Source organism: Rhea pennata, chromosome 9 (genome assembly GCF_028389875.1).
Source record: "Rhea pennata isolate bPtePen1 chromosome 9, bPtePen1.pri, whole genome shotgun sequence".
NCBI lineage: Eukaryota > Metazoa > Chordata > Aves > Rheiformes > Rheidae > Rhea > Rhea pennata.
Window position 1 is genome coordinate 5,758,762 of NC_084671.1, and position 25,876 is coordinate 5,784,637.

General features: G+C 40.5%; 2 protein-coding genes across 2 annotated transcripts; one reads left to right on the forward strand and one right to left on the reverse strand.

Moving 5' to 3' along the window:
- Positions 1-994: 994 nt before the first annotated feature.
- LRRIQ4 (leucine rich repeats and IQ motif containing 4) lies at positions 995-6,585 on the forward strand (the record flags this gene model as incomplete). The annotated part of the gene is made up of 5 exons (XM_062583026.1): positions 995-2,098; positions 3,567-3,740; positions 4,422-4,560; positions 5,289-5,485; positions 6,499-6,585. Coding segments are annotated over exons 1-5 (1,701 nt in total), but the record flags the coding sequence as incomplete, so codon positions are not given.
- A 3,766-nt stretch (positions 6,586-10,351) lies between these two features.
- LRRC31 (leucine rich repeat containing 31) lies at positions 10,352-23,003 on the reverse strand. The gene is made up of 10 exons (XM_062583027.1): positions 22,991-23,003; positions 21,193-21,450; positions 19,769-19,918; positions 19,277-19,444; positions 16,547-16,714; positions 15,528-15,695; positions 14,612-14,779; positions 13,324-13,491; positions 11,864-12,031; positions 10,352-10,671 (listed from the first exon to the last, which is right to left on the reverse strand). Exons 1-10 carry the CDS (start codon positions 23,001-23,003, stop codon positions 10,352-10,354), a joined length of 1,749 nt encoding a protein of 582 aa, XP_062439011.1.
- Between the last annotated feature and the right edge of the window lie 2,873 nt (positions 23,004-25,876).

The following is a 25,876-nucleotide window of genomic DNA, read 5'->3' on the forward strand; positions in this document are numbered from 1 at the left end:
CACTTACACCTGGGACATTCACTGAGCCGTCTGCCCAGGCTCCTGGAGGACCTTCACAAAAATCATCATGGTCACACAGGTTAGAGCAGTTACTTCAAAGGTGCCTGTGTCTGTCCCTTTCATTGAATAAATCCTTCTAGTGTCTTTAATACTACATAGGGGTCCGGGCAGAGGGGAGGACTGGGAGCTCCTCTTCTCCCCAGCTCACAACACACAGGGATCGTTCCTGAATAAGGAACTCAAAACCAATAAACCCAAAATACCTTTATACAACATCTAAATTAGATTGTGAAACTTGGCATTACTCTCTCCGCACCTCCTGTTCTTTCAGTTCCCCCCCACCTCATTTGGGTGATGCCCGGCCGCGGCCACCTCTGGAGCTGTGACTTGCTGCCAGCAGGAGCAGGCAGACAGGTAGGAGCTCACCAGCACCTGCCGCTGCCTGCTGCTTCCGCTCTCTCGCTCACAATTTCTTGAATGCTACCTGAGAGGTTTCTTCCATCCAGTCCTGTTATTGTCAGAGGTTAGGTAGTCACCCTTCCCTCCTGTCCCTGTCTGCAATATTAGAAATTTAAGGGTAATATATATCTATATCAGCTTCACTGGCACGTCTATGGCTCAGAAACCACAACGTTATCATAGAAAAAGCTGCCCCCTTTTCATAATAAAACTCTCACCAGTTTTACTGTCAGCATAGCTGGATACAGAACTCAGTGTTTTTAAAAATAGGCCTTTAAGACTCAAGAGGGTTGTTTCATCCAGCCCCACTGACTTTAACCATGTCACTATCCGAATTTTGGCTGTTGGTCCCATGATATGTATTCAGCTTTCACTGTCAGTGAGCAAAAGCAGAGTTTTGCGAGGGTAAAACTGAGACAAGACTCTGTCTCTAAATACTAAGCTCTTCCAGTATTTATGTAGAGTAGGAAGATGTTCGAGTACTGTTGATCTTTCTTATCTTTTTCTCTTCTTAAATTAAAAATAAGGAACAGCGATGTCCCAGCAGCGCCGGAAGGACAGCAGACAGGACACTTGTTACCCCAAAGGCGGCAAAACCATTTCCTTTGAGAACAACCATGTCCAGATTGCACAAGAAATACCAGTAAATGAAGTGCCAGAGAAGGAAGCTCTTTCCCCCATGCATGTCACAGACAGGGTATTTTTTATCGATTTAGCCAATACACAACAGACAACCATCCCACCAGAGGTCTTGAGACTGGAAGATCTAGAAGAGCTGCACATGGAAAAGAACCTGATTGAAAGCATCCCAAGAGACATCAATCAGCTGAGGAACATGAGGGTTCTCTACCTGGACCGGAATCACATACAGGATATATGCAAAGAACTGGGGGAACTGAAATGTCTTCGGAGCTTAGATTTAAGTAACAATCCTCTGTCTTACAGTTCACTGCCTATTATCAGCAAGTTACAGGCCCTTCGTCAGCTCAGGCTTTATAAAGTAAACTTGCATGAAATCCCAGTACAGATCTGCAAATACCTACATCATGTTGAACTGCTTGGGCTCTCTGACAATAATCTAAAGTGTCTGCCCAAAGAACTAGTGAACCTGACACAACTCAGAGAGATTTACCTCCAAAAAAATAGATTTGAAAGTTTTCCCATGGAGCTTTGTCATATGGTTAATTTAGAAATAATAGATCTGGAACAAAATCTAGTCAGTCTCATCCCAGAAGAGGTTGGCTCTTTGACAAATTTAGTTAAGCTATTTTTAGCTTTTAATAATCTATCCTCCATTCCTGATACACTGCAACACTGCCAGAAACTGGCTGTGCTAGATCTGTCCCATAATCTCCTGCACAATCTTCCACAAGGTTTGAAGAATCTCACTGAAATGGAAGAGCTTGGACTATCTGGTAACAACCTGGAGAAGCTTCCACGTGAGATTTGCAGCTGGACGAACCTATCCCTTGTTTACTTGAGGAACACTGGACTGCACACAGTACCAAAGTCCTTCACCAGATTAACCAGTGTCAGGATACTAGATCTGAGTGAAAATTGCTTTCATGAGATTCCTAAAAGAATGTGCGCTATGAAAAATCTAGAAATTTTGGCCCTGGATGACAATCAGATACATGAGGTAGTTGTTCTTTTTCATTTTTATTATATTTCCTCCCTTTTACAAAATTTATGTTCTTCATTACAATCGAGTGCCACCTTTCCCTACCAATGTGGGATGACATATTGTGCATTGGTACTGGCTCTCTTCCATGAGAGATGATTTTGCATCTGTTTAGGTGGTCTGTGGATTCATTTTTCCTATTTAGATGTTTACAGTTAGATGTAGCTCCTTTGTTAGCATGCACTTACCATGCAGTATGTGGCTGTCTCGTGTCTCTCTCAATTATTCACTGCATTTTTTCTTGAATAGTCATGCAAGTCCCCATCAGGTCTAAAAGAACTCTTCACCAGGCAGCTGCCAATGGAGCAATCAGTGCAGGCACATGAGTAAAATCCACGCTTTTCTCAGCAAACATTGTATTTGCAAAGTTTCTCATATTACCAGTAAGGGAAGATTGATACATCCTGCACTTCAGTGCTTGCTTTGCTGGTTGTTTTCCCATTCCAGTTTAAGACCACATATGGTCTGTCTGTGAACTAAGAAATTCTTACGCACCAGCTGAAAGCTTCATGGTACTGGAATGACTGTGAAAACCATTAGAACTGGTGTCCTTGTATCTCAATTAAAATGGCACTCAGTAAGGCAAGTGATGGTCAGGGTAGTAAGAGTTTGTTACCTAATCCCGATATCCACCAGAGCATGCATAACTTATTGTCACCAACCACTGAGTATTCAAATAGGGAGAGAAAAGAAAGAATGTGGAAATTCTGACCTGTGTGTTGAGCAGCAAATACTGACTGATGAGCCTGATTCAGGATTTCTGCATCTTTTTCTGTATACACTGAAAATAAGAGTTGCAGTTATGTAGAATCAATACATGTCACAAACTGGAACAGAGCAGAAGGCAATTTTAAAACGGATAGGATATTGTTAATGTCTTTAACACAATTAACATTTGCTGTTCATTTGATAATAAACAATTATGTACCCTATAGCTGTACTATTATGGCAATAATCAGGGACATCCTCGTTTTAGAGCTCAGGATACACTTCCCTTTTCACACGATGCAGCTCTCCTTTTCCAAGGAGATTTTTCACTTGGGCTATTTTCTTCTTGAAGGTTGTATTTGCAGAAGTAATAATTTATGCAAAAGAATCCCTTGCAGATTTCAGCCATTTAAATTACTCTCCTCTGCACTGAATATACAAAGGAAGTGAAGAAGCAGACAAGTGTTTCTGCTAAGAAATAAAATTAACCACAGAAGCAATCTTTTCATAGAGGAAACAACATGGCTTCTCCCCCTCCCCCTAAAGTTTACACCATACTGTGAGATATAATGTTATATTAATGAGCGGAATATTCTATGTTCATCCACCAACATGAGTGTAGCTTCACAGCTTTTTCCTAAAAATGTTTCCCTAAAAATGAAATCTCAAAGATTACTGTTTAATTGACATAATGTATCTTCTTAATGACTGCGTCTAGATACCTGTGGAGGTGAAAGAATTGGCAAATCTAAAGTGCCTTGGACTGTCTGGAAACCAATTCAGTATTTTTCCAAAGGAAATCTTTCTCCTGGAGTCATTAGAGAGATTGTATCTGGGACAAGATAAAGGAATTAAATTCACAAGCCTGTCAGGAGACATCAGAAAATTGCAGGTAGGAACAGGAGAAGTGGGTTAATCTTGGCGGCATGGCACTTCTGTGGACTTCAGCAGCTCCCAAATGCAGGACTGGAGATTCTCGTAATCTCTTAGGGCAACGAATATTGCCCTAAGAGCATTCAACATTGTCCTAATGCATTCGGACACCCTGCAGTCCAAAGGGTGTAGCATCAGGCCAGGGCTGTCAGAGTACGTATAGCATCAAAACTCAGTGTTTGAAACCAAATTCTACCTATTTTCCAAATACTATAAACTGTCTTGGGTCAAAACCACAGTTTGTGTGCTCCTGGGGTTGCAGTATTGCTAACCCAATGCTTTACTGTATGACTGGTCGCTGCAGAGCCTGATATAGTGGGCCACAGCAAATGCAACTTTGGCTCCTGACTCTTCCTGTTTAACCACTAGCTGGACACTTCAATGCTTTGCAAGTATTCAGACAGAGCACAAATAACCGAAAAGCAACAGGGAAAAGTAAGTATGTCTTCAAGCCTGGCAGGGTCTATTGAAAATGTAATACATAGCTCAAATTGTCTCTCTGTGCTTGTTACTTACCTGATGGTATCTCAGTGTTTAAATCTAATTTCTGCACTTAACTAATATTGTCTATATACTGCTTATACATCAAACTAAGAAAAAATCCTTTAATTATGAAAAGTTATGCACACATATTTTCTAGAATCTGAAAGAACTGCATATAGAGAATAATCATCTGGAGCACCTGCCTCTAGCCATCGGCTTTTTGACTCACCTGGAAATACTTGACTGTCGCAACAATCACCTTAAACGGATCCCAGACTCCATATGCCAAATACAAGGTGAAATATAGTCTTTGCATTTGTGGTCCTAAGGACACAAATTCCAGTAAGTGTTTTAGAAAAAGGGCAGAAGAAGGGAAGGAAGGAATGCAGTGCATAGTTCAGGACTTGTCCAGTAATTGTAAGGTGGTCAAATAGGGTGGAAGTTAGGAGCTGGAAAGGTGATGAGCAGCACTGTGCCCAAGCCGAGCAGACGGGAGGTCCTCCCCAGGGACCCCTCTCAGCCTCAAGAGTTGGGGGGAAAGGGTGTATCTTAGAGCTCAGGTCCAAGCAGACCACTTGATGGGAGAGGACCCACTGGGTCAGCATCAGTGACACCAGGGCAGTGGTGAGGAACCTGACCTCTGCGGGTGCTCCTCAGCTGAGTCCTTCCATCTTCCCCAGTTCTTCATTGCGTCTCTGCTTGTGGCTAGGTTCACTAGTGCTGCTGGTGATCCCCTTAGCAGTACTTCTGAAAGCTGGATTTGGCCACCTGACTGCTGCCTGAATAGTCTTCATCTAGTAAAATAAATGCATTGATACAGGAAACCCTTATTCCTCTCCTTCAGTATTTAGGAGCAGCTATTTTGAATTTAAAACAGTGCTCTGGTAGGATATTCACTACACACACACATGCACAGACTGAAGAGTTTGGGCTTCATCCACATGCTGCTTTATGGGGAGCACACAGGAATGTTCCTCATCAGTCCTGGTCTTTGCACTGCAGCTGTCTGCTTTTGTGTGTTCAGCTCTGCAAAAGCTGCTCATTCAGAACAATCAGCTGCACCAGCTGCCGGAGGAGCTGGATACTCTGCAGCAGCTGGAGCTGGTGCTCGTGGATGGGAATCCTATGACGGACCCTCCAATGGAAGTGTGCTGCCAGGGGACATTTGCCATCTTGGAATACTTACGGGAAAAAAGGCGTAAAAAGGCCATGACTTTAAAGGTACAGGTGTTAAAATTTTAAGTCACTGCAATGTACAGACAAAGCTGTGGTTTTAGTAATCAGGTATCTTCTAGAACAATCTACAGGGCATTCTATGCAACACCAAAAAACATCTTAAAACATTGCATGCATCGCCTGTAGTGGAGCAGTACCTCTATTGCTGATCATGTTAAGGTAGGATGTAAGGAGTCATCAGCAAATACAGTACTGGGCATCATTCACAAATGTGACGAATTTGTAACCACCCCATCATGTCACAGTGAGCAGAACAGTTCTTACAACTTGCTGCAGAGCTTTTCTTTGTTCCGTGTCCAGTGGAAGAGGAATAGTTAGTGTGTCCAAACACAAGGCAGATCCTCTAAATCAAGGCCTTACTTAAAGATGTAACTAACTGCTGGTAGCATCTTGTGCTCTTGCTGCCTGTGGTTTGACGGCAGAGTTGAAATTCCAGTGCGCAGCACATTGAACACACTTTTTTTGTGTACTCTTATTTTTTCCAAAAGAAGATCAGTCTGTATCATTAACTAGTGGGCCATGGTCTGAATTTGCTCAGAACAAATATAAGGTAAGAAAGAAGAAAAGGTAAACTCTCAATCTTTGATTCTTCTGAGCCTCCTCTCTGTAATGTCTGCGATTATTCTGTGACCTAATGTGTTTCTCCCAAACTGTTCTTCTGAAATTGTAGACTAAATGATGACATGTTGAGATGTGTAGATGTGATCATTCATTATTCTAATGAAATGGTCTAGAGAATGACAGTGTGAAGTGTCCTCCTTGATAAGGAATTTCCCTTGAAGAAACAGCACACAGAAGGAAGCTAGAGAATAAAAACCAGGTGGCTGGCAGTCCATCCTAGCTGCAAGCAATGTAGTCTAATACAGAAAAAGGGTTTTTTTTGGAGACCACAGTGTGCCTAGCTTTTTGCACTAAGAATAACCATCAGTAATACTGTTCCACATACTTGCTTTTACCCTTTTCCTCAAGGTAACCAGACTATTCCTCCCTTTTTTCAGGTCCAGAATCTGTGGCGTGGATTGATGATTCGGAAGGGAATTGGATCTTTCCTGGCACTTAAGAAACTAATAAAACCAGCAAAGAAGGGGAAAAAAGGAAAAGAAAAGGGAAAGGAGAAGGGAGGAGAAAAGCCTGTAAAAGGAGCGAAAGTCAAAAAGTGATACTTGTACAGCAAACTCTACAGAATTCTGTTCAGTTGCACAAAGGGCAGATATGAGTAGAGATAAGTGAGTACAAAGCAAACAGTATTAAAGCATTTGGATCAGCAAGTACTACAATGAAAACAGATCATTTTTAGGTTTGTTTTTGTGCTTTTATCAATATTTACTTCAGATGAATGAGGCTGAGTCTGAAATATTCTGAGATTTCTCATTCTGAATGCACGTTATCTCAAAGCATAAAAACAGCTGATTAACTGGAAATGCATCTTATCTGTAGTAATCTGGTTCTTTGTTCTGCATCCCTAAGTATTTTACATGCAATTCTTAGAAATCTGTTTTCCAATCAGCAAGGTACATCTATATCTAGAGTGAAACAATACCTGTAGCCACATACACCAGCAGTTATTAAATGATTTTTACATCCAGAAATGACGAATACCTTATTTGGATATATGGATGAGGATCTAGGTAGTCAGAACGCAAGCACTTCTATCAGAACCTGTATTACCATCTTGTCTGATGGAGAGGGAAAAAAAAAGTTTTAAAAGTATCTCTACACTTTTGCAAAAATGTTCATGATGTTTTGACAGTCTGTAGTTACAGTAATTTGAAAGACTGTGAGCTGTCAAATCCTTAGCTCATCTATGAGGTATCTTGGTAAGTAACAACTTGTAAAATATCTGTGTACGACAGGCTTATTTGAAAACAGTGAGTTTGCAGAATGTGAAATTCTACAATGATTCTGGGTCCTGCCATATGATAACACCATTGTTATTCAAAAAGAATTGTGACAGACACTCCTTGCTATAATTTTAGCATGCAAAATTTATATGTATCCAGACTGTTCCAGAGTACTTTACAGACAGCTGTTTCCCAACCCCTCAACAGTTTTATTGGCAGTAGAACTAAGGTGCAGAGCTAGACTGTGACTAGCCACTGTACAGACTCAAAAGACATGAATGGGTGGGTAGCAAAACCCCTTATTCAGCTTATTTTGGCAGGTCATAACTGCAGTCCTGCTTCCTCATCTTATCTGAGTTGGCTCAAAGAAAGAAATTGGTCGTTGAAGGAGGTGGTGACAGCAGGCTCACTAATACACAGCTCTTCCTAGAGCTCCATAACCAGAAGTGCTCTTCTGAATGAGGCGAGCTGCATCGTATCCAGGGTATGGATCTAATTTCTGTTTAGGTCTTGAATCTGTTGATACTGAAGTATCAGTAAATGCACCTGCTAGTAAGGAGAGAGCTGGAGATTGCTCTGCCTTTTAATTTCCTTTTTTATTAGGTGACTGACACTGTTTTGATGCTTGGAGGCATCGTATGAAATCTTTTCACCCTAATTGAAGGCACAGAGGCATAGAGAGGATGATTCAGGGAATACTGAGAAGGAAATCACTGGAAGAAAGAGATTTCAAAGACTAGAAGATAAATGATGAATAGAGAGCTTTCTAGTGGCATGACAGAATCATGACAAAAGACTGAGAAGGGGATCATGAAAAGCAAGTGGAGATGTTGATAACAGTGAATCTGTACTGTGCTCTGGAGCTCAGAACAAGGAATCAGTGTGACACAGCAAGAAATCCAACACTGATGTCCAGTTAAGGCAGTAAGATTATAACAGACATTTGACATTAAACATGGGCCAGCTGCTTTACTACATTAGAAAGTTCAGTTCAAATGGGAAAGGAGCATTTCAGAGAGATTCTCAAAGAATGGATGGATGGTCATTTTCTCAAATGAACAAGAAGCATATTTCAGGAGAGTCAAAAAAAAGGCAAGTGACTATGAGAAGAGCTTAGTGTGAAGGTGTTAAACAGACACGACAGTATTCCTGCATTAGAAGCAACTCTTCTGCCTTGAGTGACTACTTGAAAGACTCCCAGACCATTAGCCCGGCATGAAACAGAAATCAGAGCTCATTTGAGAAGATGGGGATCTCTGTAGAAAATAGCTGATCACACACTACAGCAGTTCCCTGCTACCTCTGACCAGGTACTCCAGTTCATCTCACACTTCTCAGAGCTGGGGGTGCCAAGTGCATTTTACAGTGTAACCGAAACTGGAAGAAGGAAGTTCAAGGAGACCTGCACATGAAATCATGGATTAAGCAATGCAGCAGCAGCTGCAGAGCATGGTTATCTGCTACCTATCCCCAACCAGTCAGAAGTTGATGCTGGAAGGGTCATGGAGACTGAAATCTGAATATGAACCTGCTTCTGCGTAGGAGAACTTGCTGAGAGGGGTCCTAACAAGCTAGGAGAGTGCCACTGAGTGATCCTGTTGCGCCTCTCCTCCAGGAGATTGCTGCAACATGTAGACATGCTCAGGGCTAATTGAGCAGTACTTTATCCCTCAAGCTGTCTCAGGATTTCTCTAAGACTCCTCACTCAGTGGGTAGATCTAATATCTTTACTTCCTAAAATATCTTACCAATGAATAATCCCATTGCAGTCATTGAATCCACGTGTGGGCTAACATGGTCTATGACATGAGTGATTATGCCAGATTTTGGCTATGTTTAAGCATAGAGAAAAGAGGAGACACTCAAATGTCCAGAGTCCGTGCTTGCTCTAACGGCTCTCGGGCACAAGAGCAGAGTGTTGTGCTGTTGTGTGTCTTTGAGTAACAGACTTTGCTTCCCTGCATTGATTCCTTCCATCTTTAAGGCAAGGATAAGAACACTGGCTACTTCACAAGGTGTGGTTAAGGTTAATGGATTAATCCTGAACACAGAAAGTATGAAGGCACTAAGGGGACTCCCACGGGCTTTAATATGCTCTAGATCATGCCCTTAAATCTGGAGTTTTGACTCTGTGCTTTATTTCCTAAGAGGGTCCAAACAGAAGGCGCAGTCTGGGTAAGGCTGAAACAGTACAGGGTAAGAAGGATCACCCCTGAAGTATCCTGAAATCTTTGCATAGCCTTATTCAGAATGCTTACAGATTGCTCTGCATCCAGAATTCTTGCTAGTATACCAGGATATACCTCTATCTAATGTACGCCAGCACTTCCCTTGCCCTTAAGGCCTGCAGAGACACCACTCAACTCTTTCTTACCTTGATTTTATGCTGATTCTATACCCAGAACTCATCTACACCATCAGGAGGCACCATCAGAGCAGAGCAAGAATGCATCCCTGTGTATTCTCCGTACTGGATTAATACATAGTCCTGCATTGTTGGGATGCTTTGCAAAGCAGCTCTCAGTTATGTAGCTTTAATACATTCATGAAGAGGCCAAAGTTTTGAGGGAGAAGAGACTAAAATTTAAAACATAGAGGATTCAAGTATTTGAATATAAAAGGCACCTTCGTTATGCACACAAGACTGCTCACCCATATGCATTCGTGCATGTCACAGCTGCTTCTCTCTCTTGGCAAATGTGGAATGCAGCTATCTGAAATTTTCACTGTTCTTTCAACATCAGACATAGCAGTATTCACAACACTAAAATTAAGCCCATGTAGTAGATTCAGATAGCTATGTAAGCATGGCCCAGGGAACAGGAAAGAATATGTTATTACGGATCTATGTATTTAGAAGGTTAAATAACAGTTTTATGTATTTTTTGGAACAATTTCAAGAGTTCTCAAGAAAAGAGATGAGGAAAAATTGGGACAGTATTCTAAGTCAGAGACAAGACTTAGTTCATGTGCAGCTTGCGAAAGGCCTTCCAGAAACCTTCAAACTCCATCAAAAGTCAAAACGAATGCTTCTTTCGTTGTCTCGATTAAAGCTTTCCAGTTGTTTCCGCTGTGATTCTGAAAGGACCCATCTTTGCATCCCCAGCTCTGCCAATGCAGGTAGCTTTGTCAGTGCTGCTAACAACTCACTGAACCACATCCCACAGTCACGGCAAGATGATGGGCGAAGGCTGACATCTAACTCTGACAGTTCTTTGAATACTGCCAAGCCTTTACAGAAAACGGACCACCCTTCATCAGAGATGTTGTCATTATAACTCAAATCCAGCTTCTGTAATCTGGCTAGATGACCATCCTGCGTCAGTGACACTGAAAGAAATGACAGCCACAAACAGACAATCAATATTCCCTACAATTGCTTTAAAGGATTACAAGAAGAGTGGTATTTTAATACCATGTCATTTAAGGCCTTTCAGCATTCAAACATAGCAAGGTTCAACTCCTAGCAATATAAAATGTGTCAATCACTTGCTGTTTGCCTCAGAAAGGCTATTTTATCACAGCTGAAGGTGTGTACAACATTTACAGCACAGGCAATTCTAAAGGAATAGAAGTGTCAGGTTAAAAGTTTGTGCCAACCTGAAAACCTGTGAGTCAGTTGGAAGGAGATTATATCAAGTGCCAACTGAGAAAGGCAGACAGGCCTTGCAGGGAAATTTAGAACGAGAAAAGCAAAACTAGATGAGGATACATGATTACAACAGCCACCACACAGTGTAGGAGGGTAGTGGGCCTCATTTTCCCTTGAGGGAACTGGGAATTTAATGTAAAATTGGCAAAGTAGCCGCCCACCAATGGTGACATTTGTAAAGTCAAAAACATTCAGGCTCCATCTCACCAGCCTTCAGCCTACAAGCCTTAATAGCTGTTACACAGGTATTGCCAGTCTCACATACTCAGAACCCATAAGCTGGGCCCACAGAGTCAAAAGAATATTTTTAAAATGAACAGATTTTTAAAAGGATCCTAGAATTTATTCTTTCACTGGGTTCCTATTTTCCAGCATTTCTCAGCAGCTGCTGAAGAGTGGACTAAAATATTTCTATTTTAATTCTCCCATAAGAGTGTGACTCCAGAGTCACAAGTAATGGACTGAAAGTTGGTAATGCCTCTATTGCTGGCTGTCAGCATGTAGGTTCCCCATGAATTACTGAATGCCAGAACAGCAACTGAACAAAATAAAAATGCTTAAAGGCAGCTTTAAAAACCTGAAATAAAAAATACACTCAAAACATATTTTTCTGGGTGTTACCTTTTTATATTTATACACAGAGCTCTGCTAAAATGATTCCTTTAATTTTTAATCCTTTTCAGTTTTTGCATGTATGTGACACAGCCTTCAGCAACATGAAAACCCTTTCTGGGAAAAATACCACTGTATTTTCCATCTTTTCATCTGATTTATGCAAGAACCTGCCCAGTCCTCGGAACAAGTCCCTTCTGAATTGTGGTCTAAATACCCTGGCTCCTTGACTGCTAGTAAATACCATGTTATACGTACTTAGAAGTGCCAAATCTTCAGCCACCAAGTTACAGCTGCTCAGTCTTAACACTTGAATCTCCGTTGCAAGCTTTAGCACCTCCAAAAGCAGCTTTAGGTTCCCACCAACGCACTTATTCCAAGAAAGGTCTAATATCTCCAGTTCAGGAAGGTGAAGGGCAGCCTCAGCTGAAAAGATTAAGACCAGTAACTTCTGCTTACTAAGAGAAAACAACATGGGCTCAATAGACACCTCGCTGCCGATTTACCTGTAAATAGGTTCCTAATGGGCTGCCTACTTGTGGTTAGAATGACTTAATTGATCTTAATAATATTCAGACAAAGAAAAAAAAGAACTCTTGTATCTTTAAATAATATAACGCTGATAAAAACCTATTTATCAAGTCTTAAGGGATCTCTGAAGAGGTTTCTCTTGTTTCTGCTTATGTTACTGGCCTGACTTCACAGAATTTACACAGACTTTACCCCATTGAAATCAATTTAATATAAGAAGTTAATTTTTTAATGATTTTGTATTTATTTAAAGAACTCACCATGTAAGGTAAAATGCACTGTATAATTTGACAAAACTGATTTCCAAGACATCACTCCTATACAGTAGTAATGATATAATAGTAATATAGTAATACAGTACTCTTCCTGTGGAGACCTCAGGTCAGTTTAGTTTGATACTGCTTCTGCTGAAGGCAGTCAAGTTTTGCTGTGGATTTCAATATCACTAATAAACAGTGAGTAACATACAATAACTGCATAATATACAGTAACTAATAGATCCCTCTGTACTTAGTTTTTATGTGCCATATGGAACCTCTATCAAAAACACAGTGTAGCCACTAATCCACTGAGATCTGCAATAAGCAGGCAACTGAAGCTGAATTTACATATCCTGTGTTAGACTGGGCATAGCTTGACTTTTCTTCTTGGCTGCGCAGTCTCCCTCCCATTACTGCAATCGTTGTTTCAATTTCTCCATTGCATCATCACGCTTAGCTCCAAGCCAGCTTTTCACCTCTAGTGAGGTGAAAAACCTTCAGTCAAAGTTTTACCTTAGTGAACTGCAAATACAGTGTTACAACCAAACTAAAATTCCAGCCTACTATGAAATCACATTCTGCTACTTCCTCTTCTAAAATTGGGGAATCTTTGAAAGCTCACTGTCAGACAAAGAACTAAAAGGACTTTACCCAGTCAGGCATAATGATGAAGACTTACAATGGTTTTTCCACCTGGCCCTGTAGTATTCCCACCGCTCAGCTCTCAGCTATCCCTTATAATCAGGTCAAACGAAGCACTGGTTTTGTCAGAAGGCAACCAGAACCAAGGGCAAGGCAATTACTTTTTCATTCAGGACCTGTAGCATAATATAATTATGGATCTTCAGAGTTCACCTGAAAGAGAATGAAGTGCTCTGTCCCACAGAGATACATAGAGAACTGACACTCTTTAAAAATCATTCCTACCTAGTGACAAAAAGGACTCTTCTTTTAAGCAGCAATTGCTGATGGCCACAGACTTCAACTTTGGTAAAAATCTGAGCCTCCCGAGAAGAGGATCAGATGAGACTCCTATGTTTTTATTCGAGGACAAATTCAGTTCTTGAAGACTGGAGAGTAAAGGTATCACCTGGGCTTAGAAAACAAGAAATATTTGTTAGACAGTCACTGATCTAGAAAAAGTATGTGTAGCTACATATTTATTTAATGTTATTTCTTTTCTTTCTAAATTAATTCAAAAGTCAAGGCCAAGTTTTGACACTCAAATTTATAGTGAATAATATTTTACTCTATAAATAGCATTGTCATTTCCAGCAGGAGTATTTAGGAAATTAGAAACTATGCACTGCATGGAAGGGTGTCAGAATGTGGCTTCCCGTTGAAATTTTCAAGGTCAAGTAGGAAATTTATCATTGAATGAGTAGGGGGTGTATTTCCAAATGTCTTCACTGCTACTGTACATTAATGTGGTTATTCTCTGTTGGTTTTACTATGTGTACCAAAAATCACAATCAACATTACTAATAGTTAATGTTTCCCATTGCTTTATCAGCAGCTTTTCATATTTTCTTTTTTTATAATGGAAAATAAGATGTAAGTAATATAGGCTTTGAGTCATGCTGTTCTAAAGAGAAAAGAAAAATGTCAAAAAGCTGTGATAATGGAAAGTACACAGAAAATAAGCTGTCTCTGATTGAAGGGGAAATGTGTATTTCCTCCTAATAGTAGTTATGAAGAGCTTGATCTATTCAGCCTGCAGCCTATAGTTTTCAGTTTCTCCATGAAGCAGAGAATAGCAGAAGTGCAAAGTCTCCTAACATTACTCTCTACTTGACTGTAGAGTTCACTAAGGGGATTTAGGCAGTTACATTCACATGCACATGCACCCTTTGGATCCATGCCAGTCTTTATCAACAGGGGAACTTTCCCTGGATATTTCCAAAGTCACTGTTTCTCAACAAAAGCAGTGCTTGGTGACAGTTCCTAAATTCACATCATGGGTCTGAACCTTGGCAGATTCAGGTCCTTAGTTCTACATGGCATCAGCCACTGCGTGACTTCCTTTGACATAGCAAAGGATCATTCCATGTTGATCAAGAAAGCTATCCTCCACACTGCACCTCCAGAACTGCCTGAAAAAACCATCTCCCCAGAGTATAGAAACCTGCTAGAATGGGTGAGGCAGAATCTCTTCTGCCTATTTTCAGAAGTCAAAACCATGCATTCTTAAGGGATTTCTTGACCATGTCCTTACACAAAATAGTCATGTCCTCTTCTGTTACACTGCACTGGTGAAGATCAAGGACTTCAAGATTTTTCAAGCTGGCCAAATGAGCTGTTGCGTCTTTAAAGCCACCACCAATCTCTTTGTTACATGATATGTCTAATTTTCTTAGCTCTGCAAGGTGCTGTAAAGCAGTGTCTGAAATGGAAAAGTGAACATGGCTGTCACAACAGCACAGGTCATGACTTTACTTGCTTTGATATCAAAGTTTGCACAAGCTATTGAAAGCAAAGCTCTCAGACTAATATTCAGGGTATAATCACAACAGCTATACAGTAATGCCACAAAGTATGCAACCTCATCCTTCTCTAAAAGAGCAGGTGAAGGTGAAGCCAGCTCACCCACCAGGTCTGAACAGTTCACCCTCCATGTCCATTCAGTCTTCAGCCTTTTGCTGAGATTACTAGTGGAAGTGCTAATGAGTGCCTGTAGTTTTGTCTTATGGACAAGATCTCCACAAGGGACAGATACAGATAACAAGCCCATTTCACATGGCTTCACTGGACATTCATTAAGTGATAGTGGTGAATTTGGATTCCCCTCTGAAGGTGAGATTAGTTCTATAAAAGTTAGCTAGCTTGTGTGTGCCCTCTTCTATGTTCTGTCTGGAGACAGCACAAACACATCCAGAGAGACGTTAATCTTCCCTAAGATGTGTGTCATAAATGGCGTGAAGGGTGACTCTCCCCACTGACTTTCACATGGTTGAGTTCAGGGAAGATAAATGAAAGTCTCTGTAGTCTTTATCAATCCTAAACCAGCAGAGAACCTTTGCCCATTAATACTGCCAAACCATTAGCAAAACACCACCTTACTGCATTTCTTAAATAGGTTTCATATGTACAGCTTATTCAGAATGAAAGTCTTTCTGAATGTAAATTCTAACCTAAGCCCTGAAGGCTATCTTGCTTTAATCCACACATATGCAAGTTTAACTCTTTCAAGCCTGGCACATTTTTCAGATCCTGAGCGATAATCTTCATGCTGCAGCCAATGTGTTTGTTGATAGAGAGATCTAGCACTTCAAGGTTTGGGATCACATTTAGAATTTGTGCTGAGAAAGAAGAAAATAAAATCAGAGTTCATAATTGTCTGGTATACACAGATGAACACAAAAAAATATAGCACCTTGACAAACAGGAAGAGATAGGCTGGGTTTGCCTGTATGTGTGGTTTAGACTTACTAAGTTCCGCTTCTACTGAAAAAAAATATAGCAAAACAAAGATAAGATAGGAGTCAAGAAAAATCAGTGAAAAACCTGTATGAAGATAGAAGTGGAAAAATATAAGGACAATGAGAAAAAAATACAGCAATACAAAGAAGGAATATGATGAGAAAAAAAATCTAATAAAAAATACAGAAGTTCAGGTTCTGATCTGGAGATGAGAAGCAAGAACAGGGGCTTCTCTTAGTGATAAAATGTGTCTTTAAAACACAGAATCAGTTCAACAGAGCCCATGGGATTAAGCTTTGCTGAGAACAAAGAAGGGACAGGTGGTAAATGGTTGCCAAGTATTCCCATCCCTCATTTCTTCTTTCCCATCCCATGGCTCATGACATATTTAGCTATTTAACTTTAGGCAATCAATTCTGGAAATTCTGGCTTACAGGACTTCCTCAGGGTCTTAAAGGATCCAGCAATCCTGGACCACCGAGCCAGTCAGACTGCAGTTTAGATGCAGTTCTTCTCAACTCTATCTCATACAATTAGAAAGAGACACTTTTCTTTGGAAGCAAGTGCAATAAATACCAATACTGCAGTTTAAATACTGTTATAATGCAGAGCCTGAAGTTAAACAACTTTCAAACAGTAACGAGCTTAACAGTATTGGCCATAACCTGAGTCAAATGAGTTACATTTTTGTGAAGTCAGGATTTCAGCCCAGCTCTATGGATACACATACCAAGGGATTCTCCATCCTTTGCCGTAAGGTTACAATCTGTAATTTTCAGAAATTTTATCTTGCAGCCTCTCTGGAGTTTTTTTGTAAGAAGAGAGAGTTTTCCACCTATGTTACCGTTCCACGATAAATCCAGTTCTTCAAGCTGAGGAACAATTTCAAATGCTTCTCCTATAAAAGAAGTCTAAGGTGATTCATTCTACCTATCAATTTCAATACAAGACAAAAATAAAGTTTTAGAAAATATAAAAGGGGAATATTAACCATTTAATTCTGTAATTATTACATTTTGTATTTCGTTAGAAAAACTGGTATATGCTACTGCAGGAATGTTGTGTAAATTCTCACCTTGTCTAACAGAAGCAATATAGATCACAAGTCATTGTCACAGAACACAGAGACCCTAAATTTATGCAGGTTCCCAAATACTCATCAGATTGCTTGACCATCACTGTAGATCTGTGTGAGGACCCAGAAAGTCTATTCTATAGGGAAAGCAATAGATATGACAAGTCTGAATTTACTGTCCTGTATAATTATGCTGTATTTTATTTGGTAAACTTAAAAAATCCTCTGCAGTGTGTCCACATGTTCTTTTGGACAGAATGAAAGAAGGTTTCCATAGCTGTGTTTTAAACTTTAAAAACTTCATTTCTTACAGAAATTTTACTAATTTCATAAGGAATCAAGCAAGCTGAGCATTGTTTTGAGCCAAATTAACTTTCCCATGATCTTTTCCCATGAAAAATTCCCATGAAAAATTACCTGTTTCCAGCCTTGATACACCTGACAATTTGAACTGTGTTAGTGCTTCTTTGGAATACCAATATCCTGCTGCAAAGTCTAGCTATCTAGCTTCCTAAATTCCTTTGCAGAGAGGAGAGGAAGATGGATATTTGCATAAACTAGTTTCCAAGGAAGATCAATTAATCAGACCATTGCAAATGCAATTTCAAAGCGTCACAGAGCAAATCTTTAATCTAAAGTCTTGTCATCAGTCTAATAATTGAGTTATATTTTAATAAGAAAACCTTTTCATGTCTGAGTGTTTTCAGAATTAATTCTTGATAAAATATTTATAATACAAAAATAATTAACTCTGTTAGTGGAGAAAGGGACATGTCCCTTTCCAGTTTCAGAGAAAGAGACATCCCTTAGCTTTTAGCTTTTTTTAAAAAAATATTTGCCTTAATCCTGAACACTATACAATGCTCTACAGTTCAGTAGTTTTACCTCTACAGCATAGCCTGTTTCTATTTGATATTGGGACTAGCATTCCAGATACATCTTCCACCCAAAACATAAAATAAAGGACTATAACTCAAGGAATGGTTTCCTACCACCTCTCACAGCACCTGCTCAGAGCAGTCACATAGGACAGGCTGATACAATGTTATATTTGAGGCCCTTATTTTCTAAGCAGAATGTACACCCTGTACACCTCACCTACACCCTCACAATGTAGGTGAGTCCACAAACACCTACATTTCCACAGGCACACATGGACATAGTCAAGCAGGCATGTCTGGCCTAAACATATTATCACCAAACACACATATTCTTCAAAATTGCAGCCAAAAATCAATGCAAACAGACTGCTGCTGTTCCACATCTCAAATGGGAAATTCAACTCTTATGATCAGTTATGTGTCTGTCTCAGCAAAAGGCAATCCAGGAGGGGGAAGAAATGGCAGAGAATAAGAATAAACAGAATAAATTCATTGAAAATGTAGAGAGTAAAATGCAGAAAAAAAAAGAGCATGAAAAAAAGAGTTTGAAAAGGAATGAAGTAAGTATGAAAAAAATCTCATAGAAAATGAAACACAGATTTGACCCTCAGCAGAAACAGACCAATTACCTTCACCAGCTTTTTTAGAGATGGACTTTCCTCCCCAGCAGACAGCATGACCCACTTCTGAGCTATGACTGCACATGTTATTTTTTCTGAACCTCTCTTGAGAAAGGCTGGAGCTGAATGACATAAAAACCCAGCTTTTTAACTCAGACCAGTTTTTAGAGTATGCAAAATAAGCAGAAGTTTTTCAGAATATCTAGTCCACTGAGTTTGTCCTTCTTCTGGACACTTATCACAGATCCAATCCAGTAGTAAACTCCAGGACCAGTGTTAAATGACTCAGCATCAGGACCTGAGTGTGTAACACCATACCACCTTTAAACCCTTAAATCTCACACTTTGCAGAAGGCAAGGTTGCAGGCATTCGAGTCAAAAAAGCAAGCAGAAAAAAAAAAATCTCCCAGACTTGCAAAAAAAGTTATAAAGCTCCTAGGAAGTACTTCTGGTTTTAATTTTCCTCCAGAAGATCTCATCTCACCAAATTTTGTGTAATGAGCACTGCATCCATTCCTGCAGCGTGAAGACCTAAGCTGACCCTATTATGATTGAATCAGTTTGCTTCAGTTCTTCTGTCCACCATTGGATACTTCGAAGCTAGTCCCAAAAATACTAATCTAGATGGGAAAACATGCTTTCCTGCAAAAGGAACTGAATTCTGCTCCCTTCTACCTGTGAAAGCTTTATGTTCCGAGTAATGAACTCAGGAGAGCTACTCATCAGAATAAGCTCACTCATAAGCCCAAGTACCTTGTACTGTTTTACAGCTGGGAGTTTACATTGTCCAGTGTGGAACCAGCAGGGATAGAATGTAGGAACAGATGAGATGGATTACATTAGACCTAAGCAGTCTAGAAATAAATGTAAATGTCAGCCTGTACCTAAGGAAGTGACATCATCAGCTGTCAGCCTGCAGTTGTTAAGTCGAAGAACTTTTAGTAGGTTGACATGATGGAGCTGAACAGTGAGAGCTTTCAAAGACCCTCCAATGCCACCATTCCAGGACAGGCTGATCTCTTCCAGTTCTGGGAGAAATGGCAGTAAAGAAGCTATTAAAAAAAAAAAAAAAAAAGCTTATCTGTTTCATGTTATTTGTAGTTGCAGCATAAAGACATTTACCTGCTTCACAGACCTGTATGATGACCTAATTCATTAATGAACATTTCTAAGGGGGTGGGCCACCAGATTAGATGTTTAGTAGAAGTCTTAGGACTGAGACAAAAGGAAGGGAAGGGAAGGGAAGGGAAGGGAAGGGAAGGGAAGGGAAGGGAAGGGAAGGGAAGGGAAGGGAAAAAAGTGAGTTAGTAACTGAATAGGCAAATAAGAAATAAAGAAATATATTAAGTGTACAGATGAGTAAAATGCGTATTTACCCAGCTCTGTTATATCTGTTGGGCTTAAAGCACAATTATTTAGGTCCAGATTCTTGCTGTTGGGTTTTTTTCCCAGCTTCTGCATGAACTGGTTAAATCTCTGCTTACCAGATGGTGACTCTGCTTCAGAAATAAGATGTGCAGGTTCATCTGTGAAACAGAGAAATAAGGCTCTGGTTACCTCTGCAGCTAAGACAGTGTAAAACCTTGCCTGCGGCTGTCAGATGAAGATTTCAGGAAATGAACTGAACTCATCAGTAAACCTGGCTGTATTTTCAATTTGGGAGTGGATAAATACCCTGAGTGACAACACCATTGTAGATCAATTCACTATGAAGCTGCTGATGCTAAATGAAAGAATCTCCTGTTCCACATCTTCAAGCTACTTTATGCCAGCAACTTTGGACATTTGCACAACCAATGCAGCCATTTGCACATGGAATTTTTGCAAAATTCTGGGCTGCATGTATTCTGGACACAAAAATCTCTTAGCCACCTCTGTGTGCCTGCCTTGTTCCTATGCTGTGGCAATGGAGACTACATGTGACCAGTTAGCAGTGAATGGTGCTGCAATTCTGCAGTGATCCTGCTCCTTCTTCCATGACAGCCTGTGTTCATTTTCTTACATTTTCTGCTTAAGGCAGTACTGCTGTTCTTGGCTTTGCAAAGCAACCCCCATTTAGCTGCTTCTTCAATGCAGTTTGCACAGCAAGAAAAACTGTGTTTGTATTCGTCTCTAAATCCCTTAGCAGATCGATCAAAACGGTCCTTCAGTAATATCATCTAATGCCTATAACCAGAAATGAGCAGCCAAAAACTGCACCAAACAGTCATCCCTGCTTACAAGGGCTGTCCTCTCATCATTTTCCCATTCCTATCCAAAACTCTTAGGACAAAGGATGGGGCTCTAAACTTCACATTCCAGGACCTTTTTAAAAAGAGCCTCATCTTCTCTGATGTGGAGCTAGAAATATTCCTGTGAGCACAAAATGACATACACAATGAATTTCCACTCCCTTCCCCTCCCCCTAACCAGTGACAAGTGGTGGGAAACATCTGTTCTTGTTGTCTTCAGACTGCTTTAGCAGCAGGGTGGACCTTAACTATAAACAACCCAACTGCTCGAAGCTCAAGGTCCCAAATAAGCTCTACAACTAATCAGCTGACTCCAGCACTGATGTCTCACAGTAGAGATCAAGAGGGAGGTCATCCAAAAGCTCTATCACTCCTAAGCAACATGGATCCCATTTATTTTTTGCCAGCTATCAAACTAGAGAACACATCCTTGGCAATATTCTGATCAGAAGCAAATCCTGGCTAAGGCAGAAGCTAAAATCAATGAAATACAGCACTATGGCTATTGAGGAAAGGAAATGAAGTTAGGATATATACACACGTACATCTACTTATTGTACCAGCATTACCTTCTATAGAGAGATCTTCCTTCTCATTCTGATCATCAGCTCTAGCGTTGTTTATTGCCATTTCTTCAATCTCTCTTCTGTCCTTGACTTCGGATTTCACAAAGTCAAGGCCCCCGAAGAATTTTCTTATGGATGAAGGCTGCTCTTTTCTTTTTCCAGGAAAGGATTTTTTCCCTTGGAACTGTTTCATAACAAAGTCAAATGGGGACCTCTTCGGGATGTCCTCTTCACATTTATCTTGGCAACTCTGAGCATTTTCTTTCAGGAGATCAGCAGACATGGGAGGAATTTTTTTTTAGTAAGGTTTACTCTTGCTTATCCTCTGTCATAATGGCAGATGCGTAGGGAATTTCCTACTTTTCCCTCCATACTAATATCAGTGAAGCACTATTTAGTGGGCCAGACTGTATTCACTTCTGCTCCCTCAAAAGGACCTGGTAATACTCAGTATTAGTTTTGCAGACTCAGTGGTCTCAATCCTCAATGGTACAAGTATCACTCTCTATGCCTTGTTAATGAAGACTACTCCTAAAGCCACCCCACCTGGCCCCTGAGTGTTGTAAGGCTAACTTGCTGGTTCCCCTATCATTAAGTCTCCAAGTTCAGTCCACGGCCTTATGGCCAAATTAAAGAAGCAAGGCTGAGGCATTCCTGTTCTGGGGGGAACCCACATCAGTCTGGCACCAAGGTGATTCTTCATGCAAAAACTTGTCTAGCAGTCAGGAAGGTGAGAGGAAGAGATGCACAAGAGAGAGGGCAAGGACATCCTTGCCCAAACAATATCAGCTGCTCCCAAGCTCAGGGGGAAATAAGCTCACATGCAAATGAAACCTCATTAACCTTACAGCAAAGCTGAAGAGACAGAGCAGAAAACAACCACATACTGAGCTATAAGCACTGGTAGTGTGCCAATGCTGGAAGAAAACAAGCTCCTCAAATAGCTTGTTTGGAACAGTGTAATACTATAATGACCTCAGTTTCAGTGACTAATTCTCAGGCAAATTTAAGTCCAGCTTTATAATAATTTATACATTCTTTCCCTATTGCTGTTTATACTACACTAGTATATAATGTTGCCTTGTGACTGAAGCTTCTTTATTTTTCTCTAAACATGCTGAATTAATCTTCTTTTGGTTTAATTCTAGCATTTGCACACACATACAGGCTTTTAACTGGGCAATCAGTCATATGGACTAAGCAGACATGCAATTATTTTTATTTTGCAAGGACTATGTGGAAGAGATTTGTTTTATGTCTTACTGTTTGCCATTGACTGCAGGGGGAATGAGTTGTGCTCACAGACAGGATTTCTGTGAATTCAGATCTTGATCCTGTAAATACACCAGAGCTCAAGAACTGATTCCCGTGCTGATGCAGAGCCCTCATCTTCATTACAGACCTACACACAGAAGTCAATGCACAATCTACTGGCATCCACAGAACATACCAGAAACCCTATGAGTTTTACAGTTTTCATGTTATTATACCCTATGTCAAAATAAATGTCAAATGTTTTTTATATACACATACACCACACATATATTGGTATATATATACATATATATGGAGGTTCTTTTATGTTGCAAGTTGTCTGCCGTGATACAAGTGTTCAAGGACAGAGCATGCACAAATAGCTGATGCACGGTTTTAAGTCTCGCTCTTAGCCTATTACAGCCGTATGTCTTATGAGCAAAGTACAAAAACTATACAAAGGAATGTAAATAGGTGTATATGCACATTTACTGAGCTATAAAGCAATGCCAGTTTTGTATTACTTTAAGCAGACAAAAAAACATACCTGTCTTTTCCATTGTTACACTTGTGGATCTGTTTCACTCAGGGCTTGCAGAAGTGAGCTATGACATGCAAATGAACCTCACTTCTTTCCCTAACAAGATTTTCCATGCATTTTTCTTTCGAGAGAGTTTCTGTCTTCGTTTGTTATCAGCAGCTCTGCACAACAGGTTTCCCAAATTCCCTCAGTTCTGTCTCCCAGACTCAGGTTGCTCTTCCTGGCCTCTCTTTTCTAGGAGGGTTTCAGAAGTCCACTTAAACGCTCTGATCAGGTCCCCACTCAGAGCACTAACAAGGGAGAAATCAGGAAGCCGCAGAACAGGCTCGGGTACTGCACTCCAACCCTTGCAGGGCCTAAAACAGCTGTTGTTAGAAAGGGCTGAGTCACTCACCTTCCAGATCAGGTTTCCAGACTACCTGCAGAACAAGTATTCCCACCCCTTTTGTCCATACTAGTCAGAAGCAGAGCTGGAGACTGAGCAATGCTCTGTGTGTGTCCACAGGCTGTTGCAGAGTTCAGGAAGGAAAGAAACCACAGAGGACCAGCTCACTGCTGTTCGTTTTAGGGCAACAAGAGATATGAGCGGAGGTTTCTGTGTTATCGAGTGCAATCTCCTTGTTGGCAAGAGCATGATATAACACTGTGATATAATCCCATAATAAATACATCAGAAATGTATCAAACTTCACCATAACTTTTTTTTTAGCTCTATGTGCCTGCCCTAGAATCTGATTTCCATGATGGTGAATGTTCAGATTTCTAGTTTAAACATATGCATGACCATTTATCCTGGATCTCTTTAGCTTCATTTGTTCTTTTTAATGTATGATGTCTCCACTTTAGTAGGCTAAACCACCCAAACTCTTCTTGTCTTCCCTTATGTGCAGGCTTTCCATTTCTCTTATCATTTTCCTGGTTACCTCTGTCTGCACCTGTTCCAGTATAATTTTTACTTCCTTAAATACAAGGAACCATGCACTGATAGACATACATTAAAGATGTGCAAACCAGAGTGCTTTTATCAGGAAATGATAAAGCTGGTCAATAAAACTGTAATGATTCATTTGAAAGCATTTGAGCAGACCCAGGCAGTGAGGACAGATTTGGTCTCCGTGAGTCTACATACAAACAATTCAAACAAAATGGAGTGAGGCACAGGCTGCTACTAGAAGCCAACGAGATTAGATTAAGAGAAGAAAAACTTAAAGTAAACATTAGCAAAAACTTTCTGCCCATGAGAAGGACTAGGCTGAGAAATATTTACAGTAGGAAAAAAATCCAGAAAAACACAGTAATGACCAGTCTTTCCCTGAAGGAATGGAGTACACATTTCTATTCCCAAACAGAATGGATTTCCAAGTTGGTTTGACTGTATTCTGACACCAGAAGTGGTTGTCCTGTCCCAGTTCCTGATACTCGCATCTTGCTACAACTCTGCATCTTCCAGGGAAGATCACCTTCCTGTGTCCTGGCTCATTTCACATCCTCAGGTGTCTTGGCTCCACAGCCAATTTGAAACCCCAAGCATTTCTGCCAGTGAGGAACTCAATGAATTTGACAGCTCTTTTCCACTTTCCATGTTGTACTTGACAGTGAAGTGGCCAGCAGTGAAATGGAGAGAAGGAAATCCCCATTTGTGAACACATGCCAGGTTCTGTTGGCCTGAGATGCCTGATGGCCACCACAGTTCAATGAGATCTGGAATGGCAATATCGGATAATCTCTGCTCCCTAGAACTAGAGAAATTCTTAAGCATGTTAAGCACTGATTAAAGTGGTTAGGCTGTGCTAACTTGAATGCTGACATCAGTGTGCTAAGTGACGTGTTGCCCATTCAGAAATTCTTTCTCTACTTTAGGCTGTTGAATGATAGTGAAAATACCTCATGGCACCATGACAGCATCCCCGTAATCTGGTAAGAAGGGAAATGCAGTTTCATAGTGACCTAGTTTCCTCTTCCTACAGAGCAAATCTTTGCCTCTATTTACAGTAACAATGCAGAAAAAGAGGACAGCAGGGTTATCCCAAGGAAAAGTAGGGTGCTTGCAGCAAGGAGGCAGCACTAGGCTGCAAACATGAGCATTACTTTGCAGTAGCCCAATTTGTGCCCTGAATGTGCAGTAACTTGTGATGGCCAGGCCCTCTTCACCTGCTAGACTGGGCCCTGTTGCAGGGGTTGCTTTTCCCTTGCTGCAGGGGTTGTTTTCCCCTCAGCAGTGTACTTTTGAACATTTGTTCTATTCCTGCCTCACAGATCTGTGCATCCATATTTTGCAGCATGTCATGCACATGCACAGGGCAAGCTTAGCTTTGTAATTTAAAAACAATAAACACCTTCTCCTTTCTAGCTAGTTAAATGGTTTCTGACCATCTGTCAAGTACTCAGTGTCACACTTGTTTATATCTGCTCTTCCTTCTGGGTAGAGCTGGGGTGAGGATGAGAAGAGAACCAATTTTGGAACAAAACAGTTAAAGTTGCATCCTACACAGCATCCACTGGTAAGAGATTAACGTGGATTTTTGTACTTTGCCTCATTGTGACTCTATAATCCGGCATATATTCCAAAGAAATAATGCCATTAGAGGATTAGTGCCACAAGTTGATTTGAAAAAAAGGATTTGCAAACATTGAAATCCTATATTCTATGGACTTAATCACAGAGTATCATTTTGGGGATTTCCTCTCCCTCTAGTAGTGTCTCTTTCAATGAAAACCAAGCAAAGCAGCAACTCTGTTTTCAATGGCCCTTATTATCCATTAAAAAAAACCCCAAACCCTAAGCATCTGGTTAAAATAACAGAGAATCTAAACATGCTGGCTAAATCTTCCCTTGCTGTAGTACAGTCATTGCAGCTCTGCCAGGGAGGCACTTGGCCCAATGTTTATATA